This window comes from Carlito syrichta, unplaced genomic scaffold (genome assembly GCF_000164805.1).
Source record: "Carlito syrichta isolate Samal-C Ts95f unplaced genomic scaffold, Tarsius_syrichta-2.0.1 Scaffold311804, whole genome shotgun sequence".
In the NCBI taxonomy this organism is placed as follows: Eukaryota; Metazoa; Chordata; class Mammalia; order Primates; family Tarsiidae; genus Carlito; species Carlito syrichta.
The window spans coordinates 91,960-106,691 of record NW_007255900.1 but is presented as its reverse complement, the minus strand read 5'-3'; the positions used below and the strand labels follow the sequence as shown (position 1 = coordinate 106,691).

The 14,732-nt window shown below is 44.7% G+C and overlaps 1 protein-coding gene across 2 annotated transcripts in view; it reads left to right on the top strand.

The window, feature by feature from the left end:
* The window catches only part of PHACTR3 (phosphatase and actin regulator 3), a 231,090-nt gene that overhangs the window by 180,191 nt on the left and 36,167 nt on the right, over window positions 1–14,732 (top strand). For both annotated transcript variants that reach the window (XM_008069079.1, XM_008069078.2), the window contains one exon: window positions 6,433–6,586. In XM_008069079.1, coding sequence (XP_008067270.1) covers window positions 6,433–6,586 — 154 coding nt within the window. The remainder of the gene's footprint in view (window positions 1–6,432; window positions 6,587–14,732) is intronic.

The following is a 14,732-nucleotide window of genomic DNA, read 5'->3' as shown; positions in this document are numbered from 1 at the left end:
CTTGGTTTAAATTGTTTATTTTTGAGGACTTTGAATATAGGGCTCCAGTCCCTTCTTGCTTGTAGTGTTTCTACTGATAGGTCTGCTGCTCTTTTGATTGGTTTTCCCCAATAGGTAGTCTGACCTTTCTCTTGCTGTTGACCTTTCTCTTTTGGATTTTTTCTTTTGTGCCTACTTTGTGTAGGTTAATTACTATGTGTCTAGGGGTTGGTCTTCTCATTTGATGTCTTGTGGGGGTTCTCTTTATCTCTTGCACTCGGCTGGTCACATCTCTGTTGAGATGGAGAACGTTTTCTTGGATCATTTCCTGGAATACTTGCTCCAAGTTGTTTTCCCTTTCTTCTTCTGGGATACCAATCAGGCATAGGTTTGGCCTATTGATATAATCACACATCTCTTGTGGGCTTTGTTCTTTCTTTCTGAGTCTTCTTATGTTTTTTACAGATCAGGTTAATTCCATGTTCTGGTCTTGAAGTTCTGAGATTCTTTCTTCACCTAGATTAATTCTGCATTCCATGCTTGTCATCTTGTTATGTATTTCCTGGATGAAATTTTTTATTGCCAAAATCTTGGTTACAAGTTCTTTCAGTGTTACATCTTGTCTTTCTTGAGTCCTGTTCACTCCTTCCAACTATTCTCTAATCCCTGTCATATTCTGGGGACAGTCTTTGATGACTTCCATTGTTTGGGCACCAAGGTCTGATTTTTCAGGAGTTTTGTCTTTGGTACATTTGAAATTGCCTGAGGGTTCCCTTTGGCTTTTCCTCATTTGTGACAGATCTCTTGTTTTTTTCTTTAGTTCTATTATTCATTGTCAGTGGGAGAGGATTTCCCTTCTGACATTTGCTCACCTCTATTCTTCCCTGATCCAGGGTCTGGATTTGTTCTATTATGAAATAGGATGGTGGATGGGAGGCTTTACTGTGTTTCTTGTAGTTTTCAAAATTCGAATAAAGTGGGGGATGGGGTGCTAGGAATCAGATACAACCTGCAAATTAAAATGTTCACTTATTGTGGTATGTGTTTCCTAAGACTCACTCTCCACTACCACTCTATATGACGATGTAAAGAAACCAGTGCAAAAGCAATTGAACACATACACACACATTCCAAAACAAACTGGAAAAACAACAAAGTGAAACAAAACAGTCAGCAACAAAAAGACCCCCAAGAAAACTAAACAAACACACACACACACACACACACACACACACACACACACACACACACGCCTAGCACAAAGTAAATAGAGAAGAGAAACAGAAAGACCAAAGGGGAAAAAAAGTGAATTCATGTTGAACCCTCACATATCTATTGACATTCCCCTTAAACTATAAAAAATGAATATAAAAAAGACCCAGAAGAACAAAAACCAACAACTACAACAAAATCAAAAGATGCGGGTCAAACTCTCACATACACATTCATGCACAAAGGAAAAATATTTTTAAAATAGAAGAACTAACAAGCAAATAGTCAAAAAATTTTTTAATTAAAAAAATTAAAAATTGGAAAAACAAAACCAACCAACAAACAAAAAAACCTGCCCTTTTATGTCAGGCTCTGTAATTGTTCCTCTAATCAGATCTCTCCTGCAAAGCCACTTCTTTCACTCTTTCCTCAGGGAACGAAGCAGTGGAGGTGGGTGGGTCTGCAGGCCTCCCCTCCCACTCGCGTATGGTTAGGGAAATCTCTGGTGGGGAAGTATGGGACTATCTCTTCCCCAGGTATGTACTCTCACTGCGGTGCTACAACCAGGCCTATCCTGGAATGGAGCTCTCCTATTGGGACTAACATCCAGGCTTTGTCCCTCTCAGTCATGGCCCATGTCACATAAGTGGGTCTGATGTTCAGAGGATTGCTGGGGAGGAGGGAGTTTGGGTCAGCCCCGGACTCACCACTGATCTCTTTGGAGCTCTTCCTCCTCCATTTCTGACCATACCCTTTGTCCCACAGCTGGATTGAGCATTTTTTCATATGTCTGTTGGCTTATTGCATGTCTTTTTTTGAGAAGTGTCTACTCATGTCATTTGTCAACTTTTGATGGAGTTTTTTCATGTTGAGTTGAGTTCCTTGTAGATTCTAGATATTAGCTCTTTGAGGCATAATTTGCTTATATTTTCTCCCATTCCATAGGTTTTTTGATCATTCTGTTGATTATTTCTTTTGCTGTGCAGATGCTTTTTAGTTTAAGTCTCATTAGTCTATTTTGTTTTTGTCACATTTGCTTTTGGGATCTTCTGTATGTTGCATAGGCCAACATCCAGAAGAGTGTTTTCTAGGTTTCCCTCTAGGATTTTTTTAGTTTCAGATCTGACATTTATGTCTTTAATCCATATTGAGTTAATTTTGGGGTATGGTGAGAGGTAGGGGTCCAGTTTCATTCTTCTGCATATGGCTACGCAATAGTCTTACACCATTTATTGACTAGGGTGTCCTTTCCCCATCTTTTTTTGTTTGTTTTTTTCTTTTGTCTATTTTGTCAGAGATCAGTTGGTTGTAAGTAGTTGGCTTTATTTCCAGCTTCTGTATTCTGTTTCATTGATCTGTTTAATTTGGTGTCAGTGCCATTCTATTTTAGTTACTATGGTCCTGTAGTATAACTTGAATTCAGGCAATATGATGCCTCCACATTTGTTCTTTTTACTTAGGATTGCTCTGGCTATCTGGGTTCCTTTCTAGTCCCATATAAACTTTAGGATTGTTTTTTCTAGTTCTGTGAAATATAATACTGGTATTTTGATACAGGAATTATGTCAAATCTGTAGGTCGTTTTGCGCTGTGTGGTCATTTTAACAATATTCTTCTGATCCATGAGCATAGGAGCTTCTTCCATTTGTTTGTGTTGTCTACAATTTTTTCATCTGTGTTTTGTAGTTCTCCTTGTAGAATTTTTTTACCTCCTTGTTTAAATGTATGGTGGAGGGGACCCAAAAAAACTGGAATTATTTTTGGAGGGTAGGCTCCTTGTAGTACAGGCTTTTTCTGCTAGGTAAGTGTTGTAGGAACCCATAAGTATCAATGTACCAGCAAGTGTTGTTGTGAGAGGCTGCGTTCAGCTACAGTGGCTTTTTTTTTTTTTTTGGAGATTGTTTCAATGCATTTGCCCATTTCTTGATGGGTGATTTACGAGCTCACCTGCCCACACTGTGCTGAGTATTCCACAGATTTTGACCAAAAACAGCATGACTCTCATGCCCCACCCTCCCTATTCATCCAGTCTCACCCTCAGTGACTTTTTTTTTCCTGGATGTAAAAGGTCCTCAAAGGAAAACATTTTGCCAATGTAGAAGAGGTAAAACAAAAAACAGCAGAAGCACTAACAGGCGTCAAAATTGACAAGCTCAAAAACTGTTTTGAGCAGTGGAAAAAGCATCTCAATAGGTGTATTGCATCAAACAGAGAGTACTTTGAGGATGACTGAGGTTTAAACACGCAATCTATTTTTTTTATAAATAGATTCTGAGTGGCTATTATACATGGGACTGAGCTCTTGATTTAGTTCTCAGCTTGAACATTACTGGTGTAGAGCAAGGCTACTAATTTTGTCTGTTGACTTTGTATCCTAAAACTTTACTGAAGTCATTTATCAGCTCTAGGAGTCTCTTAGATGTGTGTCTATAGGGTTTTCTAGGTAGACAATCATGTCATCGCAAACAGAGATAGTTTGACTCCCTCCTTGCCAATTTGGGTGCCTTTCATTTCTTTCTCTTGCCCAATTGCTCTGGCTAGGACTTCTAGTACAGTGTTGAGTAGGAATGGTTATGTGTGCATATTCTATAATTAGCTTTCCTTAGCAACATATAGGGACTGTCTTTTATCGTTCGGTAGCATATACACCAGCATTTTAATAGCTATACAATATTTAGGTGGAACAGATGCACCATAATTTAAAGAGTGCCATCTTATTAGATGTTTAAGTTGTGTTTAATTTCTTACGTTCGTGAAGAAGGCTGGGATGAACATCCTTTTGTGCACATTTTTGTGCTTATCCCATTCATTTTGGGAGTCAGACTCCTAGAAATGGAATTTCCAGATCAAAGAACAAGAAGAGAAAGTGGGGGTGAGGAAGGTGGGGGGGGGGGGTGGTGAGGAATCTCATTTCCTACAGTCTAGACAGAAAGGTCTTCTCCCCCCAGCCCTCCAACTGCCCCATTTTTCAGCTCCTGGGTCCTACTCTGTGCTAACCAACCTGTTCTGGAAATGTGTGCTCACTTAATTAATTCAATCCGTTGGGTAAAATGACCAAACTGTGAAAAGTCCTCATTTTAAGCAATTTTTATGGAGATTTCTTTTTTTACTTTTAAGTAGCAGAATGATACTTTGGTGAATGTCAGGCAGCCTGTCAGATTCTGTTTTGGCCCTACTGTGTGTCCTCGTTGTGCTCAAAAGACTGGATCAATATACAGATGAGGATTACTTGCTCCTATCACAGAGATTTCACATGGTGTAAGTTTTTATTTACATCTAGAAATCTCCTGTAAAATGATCTCTTCTCAGTTAAGAACAAATATGATTGAAAGTTTGTAATGACAAGCCTGAGACATTTGCAGAAGGTTTAAGGAGGACTTGCCTCATCAAAAGCTAAAAAGATTAAACCACATTCAGTATAGTTTTATGTTTAAGCGTATTGCAGTTTTCTGAGAAGGGTAGTTCCTTTTTCCTCATATTAGACCCTTGACATTTATGGAGGATTTGTCTCAAGACCTTTGAGATTTCCCAAATTCCTGAATGTCACTGTGGCATTCAGTCTGCGCCATCACTTGCTGTAGAAACCAACTGAGGAATGCACGTGACTCCTTCAGGCTCTTATAAGTCTATAAATACAAGACTGCGATCATTTCTAAAGTTATTAAAACAAATTTGGTCTGGAGTCCTTGCCGAAACAGTTTTCAGTCTCATTATTTTTCTCTTTTTCACCAAATCCTAACCCTAACTCTAACCCTAACCCTAACGCCAACAAGTACATATTAGAAATTCAAGCCTTGGCTGAGTTCACTTTTTGTATCTTACTTTATCCAAGATTTTTGTTAGATGACAGAAATTTAAGTTTAAATTTAAGTTTAAACTATTTTTTATGGAGATTTTCATTTTTGACTTTTAAGTAACAAAACCAGGTCACCTCCTAATATCTCAGTGAAAATCAACCAACCCATACTTTTTTTTGTGGCCCTACTGTGTATCCCTGTTTTGCCAATGGAAGCTGGATTAATAAACAGATGAGAATTACTTGCTCCTAGCATAGAGGTTTCACGTGGAACACATTTTTATGAGTTTATTTTGAACTCATTTTCTTGCCTGTCTCACATACTAGAGTTGCCTTTCTTTGGGGGAACCACTTTCCTTAGCAAAAAAGTCTGCTTTCATCTATGGAAGTGACTGTGCTGGATGATGGTTTGAGTCCCCAGGAATTAAATCTAGGCTAATAAAACTACAAAACTGCAATTTACATTGTACGCCATACTTTGGAGGTACACGCAAGTAGTCAGCGTCTGCATTGCCAGGGCATGTTGGCCCTCCATTATTTAGAGAGCTCAACTAACCAGCATTCAGGTATGCCCTACTGCACTAAGGAGTGGCTTCTCTGCCTGTGAATGAGCAAAACCTTAGCTGTACACATATTCTGTTCCCTAAGATCACCCTTGCATACCCTGATTTTCCTTAGTTGATTCTGAACATGTGTAGACACAAAGACTTGTCTCACCTTAGCAGATCTGGAGTCAGTCTACCTATCACTTCATTCAACAGTCTTCATCAATGACGTGCTGTCTCCACACGCTCCTAGGACAGAGGGTGTCACTGTGCTTTCATTTGGTTAGTTGTTAGTTGATCAAACCAACAAGCAGGAAAGACACCAGTTAAGGAAAGAATTAAAATAGGGGGTTGTGGTGGCAGTGGAGGGGTCTGGACTTTAAGAAGCCAGGTCAAACTGCACCATGTTGCCCAGTAGGAGACCAGCCTTGGACAGTCCAGGCAGAACTGAATGGCAAGCAGAGAAAGGACATGACACAGTGACCCTGAGGTAGGACATGAAGGAACTGGAGGAGGACCCATGTGGCTAGAGGGTAGCAGATGGAGGAGAGCGTAGGTACCATGTGAGGCTGGGTAGGGTACAATGGCTGACATGGAGACAATCACTGTGTAATTCATGGTCCAAACTCAGATACTTTTGAAAGAAAAAGTGGGTATTAACAGTCACGCTGGAGCAACAGGTGTCAACCAGGACTTAGTTGATAGAGATGGTGGCGTTATGTTGTCCACCATTCCACTGGAAGCACCCAACTGGCAAACACACGTCCTCTCAGCTCTAACCACTGCCACTCTGGTCCAGTGGCCTTTCTCCAGCAGGTGGATTGCCTGGTGACAAGCCAGCCCTCCATTAAGCCTGTCTTCTTTGTCCCTTTTTCTCTTCTCTCTCCATGGGGCTCTTAGGAACATTGCCCAGGAAATGCAAGAAAGAGCTCCTGGCTGTGAAGCTGAGGAACCGGCCAAGCAAGCAGGAACTGGAGGACCGGAACATCTTCCCCAGGAGAACCGACGAGGAGAGACAGGAGATCCGGCAGCAGATTGAGATGAAACTCTCCAAGTAAGTGGCAGCATGCGGGCACAGTGGAAGCCAAACATGTCCTCGCAGGCTGAGCCCCTTGGAGGTCCCGCCACCCCAGTGCACTGGACTGGACATGCAAGGCAGTGTCTACAGTAGGTCTCTTGGCTATATGGTCCCTGTTGTGAGCAGCTGTTCTGTGCATGTTAGGAAGCTTAGCAGCATTCTGAGTCTTGGCACATTATACCCCCCTTGCAACCAAAGCTGTCCCCAGACAAGGCCAAATGTCCCCAGAGGTAAAATTGCTCCCAGGGGACAATCTCTGATCTGTAGAAGCCAGGCAAGGAGTGGACCAAACTGGCGAGGCCATGCCTTGTTGGTGCTGGGGGTGGGGGACAGTCCTTGTTCACCTCTGTCAGATCATTTTCCTGCAAGAATGTGGGTTCCAGTATTGCCAAATCTTCTAAGTTTTTTAAGAAAAGCTACACACAAGCACACATGAGTCATGCGTTGCTTAACAAGAGAGATACATTTTGAGAAATGTGTCGTTATTTTGCTGTTGTGTGAACATCACAGTGTACTTGCAAAAACCTAGATGGTGTAGCTTATGACACACCTGGGCTATATGGTGTAGCTTATGACATCCCTGGGCCGTAGGGTGTAGCTATGGTGCACCTGGGCTGTGTGTTGTAGCTTGTGACACCGGGCTGTAGGGTGTAGCCTGCTGCTCATAGGTTACAAACCCAGACAACACACTACTGTATTGAATACTCTTGGTAGTTGTAACATAGTGGTGAGTATTTGTGTATCTAAATATACCTACCTATAAAAAAGTGAAATAAAAATACAATGTAAAAGATAAAAAGTGATGCCACTGTGTAGGATGTTTACCACAAACAGAGCTTGCAGGAGTGGATATTGCTCTGGGTGAGTCAATGAGTGAGTAAAAGCGGTAAAAGTGAAGGCCTGGGACATGACTGCACCACTGTAGACTTTATAACTATAAACACTGTGCACTTGGGATACAATACATTTATAAAAAATACCTTTCTTTATTTAATAGTAAGTTAACCTCAGTTCACTCTAACTTTTTACTTGATAAGTTTTTAAAATTATTTAACTTTTTGACTTTTTTTTACTAACACAGCTTAAAACTCAAGCACATTGCACAGCTGCATTAAAATATCTCTATATCCTTATTCTAGGAGCTATTTTATATTGGTTTTTTTTTTTACCTTTTTAAACATTGTTTTTTAAAAACTAAGACACAAGCCAGGCTCAGTGGCTCAGCCTGTAATCCCGCGCCCTTGGGAGGCTGAGGTGAGTGGTTTGCCTGAGCCCGCGGGTTCGAGACCCGCCTGGGCAGCGAGACCTCATCTCTACAATAAATAAAAAAATCAGCCAGGCGTGGTAGTGCATGCCTGTAATTCCGGCTACTCGGAAGGTTGAGGTGGAAGGATCGCCGGAGCACAGCAGGTCGAGGCTGCGGTGGCCGGGAGCGGCCACTGCACTCCAGTCTGGGCGACAGAGTGAGACTCCAACTCAAAAACAAAACAAAACAAAAAACTAAGACACAAGTCCACACATGAGCCTAGGCCTACACAGGGTCAGGATCGTCTGCGTCACTGACTTTCACCTCCACAGCTTATCCCACTGCAAGGTCTTCAGGGACAATGACACGCATAGAGCTGTCATCTCCTGTGATAACTATGCCTTTTGGAATTCCTCTTGAAGAACCTGCCTGGGGCTGTTTTACAGTTAATGTAAAAAAAGAAAAATAAGTCAAAGGAAAACACTGAAAAAAGATTAAAAGTAAAGTATAATAAATACATAAACGAGTAAAATTGCTGCTTATTATCATTATCAGGCACTGTGAACTGCACGTAATTGTATGTGCTAGACTTTCATATGACTGACAGTACAGTCGATGTGTTTACACCAGCGTCACCACAAATGTGTGAGGAATGCCTCACGCTAGGACATAAGGTGCTATGGTATAAGCCCCATTATAATCTGTTTTATGGGACCTCTGAGGTATATATGATCTGTTATTGACTGAAATGTTGTACAGTGCATTACTGTGGGTAAGTGTATTCACACATGCACGTCTGTACACATACATGTAATTTTCTGGACGATATGTGCACCAAGTCAACCCATGTGCTGTCTGGCTGTGACTCAAGCTGTGAGTGAGCACTCTCTGTGTTACTCCCTGCCCATGGATGCCCTAGGTGGTCACTCAGGTCCGCTGGGCTGGAGGTTGACCCCGTTGTGGGGTGGGATGGGGTGGAACGGCCATGTCCTGTGGGTTGAGCTCTGTTGGGATCTAGTCTCGTGCCCTGGACAGAACATTTTGGGAGTTGAGGCTGCCAACGAGTGAGGGCAGAACTGTGAATGCAGTGGCCTTCAAGTGTCAGGTGCCCCCTAGGTTTCTTTCATGTGCCAGAGCTACTGGGACCCAGAAACTCACGGACTTGCTCTGTATCCCAGTTCCCAGGCATGGATGCTGCCTGAGGATATCAGGAGCTGCTGAGCAGGTACCATGGGCTTTCAGAGCACCTCAGGCCCTCCCGGCAGGCAAACCTCTGTATCCTCTAATATCCCCAACAAGTGGGGCCAGACAGCACCATTGCATCCAGTGTGCTATCAGGGGGTAATGTCGAGGCGCTCACATATGTCATCCAGCATGGCAGCTGCAAGGGGCATCTCCTCCATCTCCTTCCACCCTCTTGTCAGGTATGAGCACGTCTTCTAGGGCTCGGCTTTGGAGGACAGTGGCCTGGACAGCCCCCATCCTCCCTTTTCTCTCTCTCTCTCTTTTTGGGAGGGGGCTGGAGTCTCACTCCATCACCCAGGCTGGAGTGCAGTGGCATGCTCACAGCTGCCCCAGCATCCACCTGCTGGGTTCTGGCGATCCTTCTGCCTCAATCTTCCAAGTAGCCAGGACTGCAGGCATGTGCTATCATGCTTGGCTAAATTTTTTATTTAGTGTAGAGACAAGGTCTCACCATGTTGCCCAGGCAGTCCTCTAGCCTCGGCCTCCCAAAATGCTGGGATTACAGGCTTGAGCCACCATGTTTGGCCCTCCCTTCCCTCTTTAAACCCCAGAAACTGACCCTTCGCAGATGGAGAGGCAGTGCCCCAAAGGCGAACTCAGAGCCTCACTGCCTTTTTCCCTCTGTGGATTTGTCCTCCATCAATGCTTCTAGCTGTCCCTGCCCAGAGTCACTGGAGACTTTGGGAAAATGTAGGTTCTGATTCGTCAGGTGTGGCAAGGTCTGAGAGTCTGTATTTCTAACAAGCTCCTGGGGAGTACCAATGCTGCTGGTCCGTGGATCACCCTTTGAGAAGCAAGTGTCTACAGCAGGTTTCCTAACTTGGGCATGACTGATGTGCCGGGCAGATCAGTCTCTGTGAAGGGGTTGTCTGTGCCCTGCAACTGTTCAGCAGCCTCCCTGGCCCCACCCACTAGGTAACAGTAATCACGCCCCCTGTTGTGACAAACACACGTCTATCTTGACACCGCCCAGTGTCCCCTGGGGGAGGTGGGAGAGAGAAAATCATCCTAGGTGAGAACCCGTGATCTGAAGGTTGTCTCGGACTCCTCCTATGGGCAGATTTTGTTTGGCCTGAGAAGCGGAATCTTCATTTTGGAGGGCAGGGTGACTTGCTTTTGCTTCCTGCTGGAGAGCTTGGGTCTGGTGCTCCCAGTTTCCACTGAAATCCTTTATTTGAATTTTTTTCCTGGTGGCAGTGAATGAGAGCGTGTTGAGCCCACACCTGGAGGGGATCATGCCACAGGGTGTACATTGGTGCTGTGCCAGGTGTTGCCAAATCATCTTTTGAAGTTACTGTCCAAGTTTACCTATCCGTTTTATTTTATTTTATTTTAGATTCAGGGGGGTCCTTGTGCAGGTTTTGTGCAGGTTTGTTATGTGGGTCTGTTGCATGAAGATGAGGTTTGGGTTTCTATTGAAACTGTCACCCCAATAGTGACATGGTACCTGATAGGGAGTCTTCTTATCTTGCCCCCGTCCCTTCATTCCTCCCTGCTCCCCCTTTAGTAGTCCCCAGTGCTGTTCCATCTTTGTGTCCGTGTGTCCCCAGTGTTTAGCTCCCACTTCTTAGTGAGAATATGCAGCATTTGGCATTCCTACCAGGTTCTCTAGGGCACCTGCCATGGGGCCCCCTGGCAGCTATTTTGTCATCACCAGCATTCATTTTTGCTGGCTCTGGGATGGGCTGTCATGTGGTTTGGTTTTCTGTTTCTCCAATTTCTAGTGAGGCTGAGTGTTTGTTTTTGTGTTATCAGCTTTTTGGTTTCTTCCTCTCTTACTGCCTGAGGTTTATTTTACTCTTAATGATTTTAGGAGTTCACTTTGGAAGCTGTGGCTGATGTGTGCTGAATATCATCATTCTTCTCCCTGTTTAAAGTTTGTATTTTCATTTTTTTAATGCTTTTTTTGATGTACAGAAGTTTTGCCATTAAGGTCATCAGCATATTGGTCATATACTTTAGGGGGAAGAGTCTTTTTCTGTGAAGGGCCAGGTCATAAATATTTTCAACTTTGTGGCCCAGCCTGTCTCTGTCTGGCCATTAGACAACATGTAAATGAATAGGAATGACTGTGTGTTGATAAAACTTTATTTACAAAATAGGCAGTGATCAATGGGGCAGAGTTTGCTTACCCTGATATGCTTTGTGGGTCATTTTACCTGGACCATGTTTTAAAAAAAGTTCCCAGCCTGGAGATTAAAAGAATTCTACTCACTCACCATACTATTTGTAGCTGCCTTCTAACTGTGCCCGTTAGTAGTAGTCTTATGTTGGATAATCAAGTCAAGTTCTTGTTCAAATTAAAATATTAAGTGAATTGATTTAAATAGAAAAAAGGTGAATACATGATGATGTTATATGTGGTTCACAGATACTCCAAAAACTATCATGGTGGTTGCTTGGAACAAGAAAAGCCTGGAGTCCCCACACCTGAATGTGGGTGGAGGGAAGTTAGGGGGAGGTGGGCTTCTGGGACTCCCCTGAAGGCCTCCTGCTGAAGAGGTCCCCAAAACAGGTCCAGGACTCATCCTACTCCATTACTCACTGAATCTTTAACTAATTTTAAACCTTGGACTAGAATATAGTAGCTCTCTGGACATTTGTCACCATGTTTGAAAACCCAGAATTAGATACAACGAAAACAGCAGTTGAGAAATTACATCCCAGGAGGTCGGATGGAGCCTACCTGGCGGACTTGGTTTGTTTTCCCCCACAGAAATGGTTTAATTGGTTCCCACTGTCTTTGTTTTGCCTCCTTTCAGAGGTTCTTCCCTCATCACTTGGTGAATAATTCAGCCTCTGGTTGCCATGACAATGTGCCTTCCACTGTATCTGAAGAACATTGGGTGTTTCTGTTTAGTATTACTTTTTAATTTCCAGAACTTTCACATTGTATCTTCCGGGTGCTCCTGGAGCTTTTGTGGATGAAGTGGTCACTGATCCCTACCCCATTACACTCCCTGTGTGCCTGGTCAGGGGACACGAGGGTTATCAGGGTCACCTTTGGAAGAGTAAATCTCTGTGACGACCCCCACCCTCTTTCTGTACTGGGACTCAGCCCACCTTTAAAACACATGCAGATACACCAGCAGAGTCTTGAAGATTCATGGCTCTTGCATTGCCCACGGCAGGTGTGTCCTGAAAGTTATATACAAGGGCATGGCTTGCATTGCTGCATTCCTGTTTGTGGCCACCATCTAAGGAGAACCCATGAGAAGTTTGTGCTTTATTTTTATTTTTTATTTTTTTTAAATTTTTTTTTAGTTGGAGTCTTACTCTGTCGCCCAGACTGGAGTGCAGTGGCCGCTCCCGGCCACCGCAGCCTCGACCTGCTGGGCTCCGGCAGTCCTTCCGCCTCAGCCTTCCAAGTAGCCGGAATTACAGGCATGTGCTACCACACCCAGCTGATTTTTTGATTTACTGTAGAGATGAAGTCTCGCTGCCCAGGCAGGTCACGAACCCGCGGGCTCATCTACCTCACTTGCCTCATTTAGGGAATCCTCACAATTACCCTCTAAACCATAACAAGAAGGTACACAACATGCCCAGGGCCACCTAGCTTCCAGGGCCTGGTTAGGAGTCAGAAGGGCTATCCAGTGAAATACCAGGCAGGCCCTCAGGGGAAGATTCTGGATAGAAGTATGCTGTGCTGCCTTGTTTATCTTGGTCACAGCTTTAGATGTTCTCACATAGGTTTGGCTTCTATCAATGTGTATTCGTGCTGCCAGCCAACACACCAGGCCTCTGGAGCAAAGGCCGTCACACCTGCATTACAGAGGGAGCCGCAGGAGACCATGCAGAATGGCCTTTAGCAAGGAAGATTACCCGAAGTGAGATTATCCAGAGAGAGACAGCCCAGTGACGGCTTGGGAGAAACACGGATATTTGGGTTCGAAGTCTAAGCTGTGTGAGATTGGGCAAGCACCACAGTCTCAGAATCTCTCTCCTGGTTTGTAAAATGGAGATGGGGCAGCACCGCCCCTGGGGGCCCTTTAGAAGGTTCCAAGTTATAAAAAGATACAGAGGCCCATTCCCAGCAGAAAGTGTTGTGAGGCCAGAGCTGCTGCTGTTAGAGTGGAACCTGAGCACACTCCAGGTCTAGCTGTCACCTGGACAAGGGACAGAGGCCACCAGCAGGCCTTATGGGAGACTGAGTGAGTGCTGGTGGGTAGACAGCACTGAGGGCCAAAGACACCGGCGGGCCAGGGGCGCTAGCGTTGCTGCCAATGAGGACTTGAGTGCTGTTCCTTCTCATGACTCTAGTGTAGTTCTGCCTAAAGATCGAGGAGCTGGACGCCACCTTCTGAGTCACACACAAGCTCTCCATGGTGACTCCCCTCGGGGAGTCCTTTGCTCAGGGACCACGTGTGAGGCACTGATTTGCGCTCGACAGCCTCCACAAGAGGTGGCGCTGAGCATCATAACACAGTGTTTCGATGATCTCTGAGCAGCTCCCTCTGTACATTTTGTTCTGCAGCTTTCAGAACAGGCTGCTATGGCTCGGGCATCCACCTGGACCACAGCTTCCCGCTCCTGTGGGTGGCCCCTGCTGTCTGTAGGAGCAGGAGCAGGACATAGCATACAGAGTTCAGACACTCCTCCAGATGTGCTGTGGACCAGGCAGGTCTATTTTGGGTGCTGGGGACAAAACACATTGAAGTGTGGAGACGATGTTCTTGCAGAAGCTGTTGTTTGGGCTGAGGCCAGCCTGGCAGTGAGGCTGGCCTCATGGGGGCCTTTGTTCTGCTATGGGTTTGTACTTGAACCTGCATGAACAATTCCTTGGAAATGTTCTTTGGTAAACTTAGGCAAGTGGAAGCAAGAAGCTTCAGCTTCCGATGCCAGATTTCATAAATATGTGACATAAACAATAGCATGGAGGATGGGTTGGCCCTGGGTATTTGTGGACACGAGCAGGTTGCTTTTCAGCCCTAACCACAGTGTCATCCTGCTCTGCAGATGACAAGACTGGGCCCAGAGAGGCCAAGCTGTGCCCTCAAGTTTTACAGCTTGTGAACAGACAGGCTGTGGGCTGGCTACTGAGCTTCACCACCTGATGCCAGGTATGGGATGTTCCTTCTATGGACAGGTTCAGCAAGCTAATAACATACTATGTTAAAGTCCTGTCTCTTGTGAATTTCGCATTAATGGCACAGTGGATATCCACACTCACTGGCTGAGTCCTTCGCCTGCTACCTTGAAGCGCTATGTTCCATGTGGTGTGGGTGTGGTCTGCATGCTCCCTTGTGGATCTTATCACATCTCCTGGAACCTTACCAAGAAGTGACCGCATCTGACATGTGGCACCCCTAACCCAGGGCCGAGCCATACGAGCATGAGCACTGACCTAACAGTTGTCACTGCCTTCCTGAAGAATTCTTGAGACCTTGCCTCCTACATCATGGCTGCCCTGTGGTGGCTGGGCTGGAAAGCAGTGTTTTAAATGACTTATGGGGGAGGGGTGATTGCTGCCCACCTCTTGGGATGCACACCTCTGGTGGTAGACATTTCTGATTCATGTGGTATGCAGGTGCTAGGTGATGGTGTGCAGAGATGAAAAGGCGTGCTCACAGGTACATAAATAAATCATTGCATATCATGAATTATGTGCAAAGACAGGAATTGGTTCCA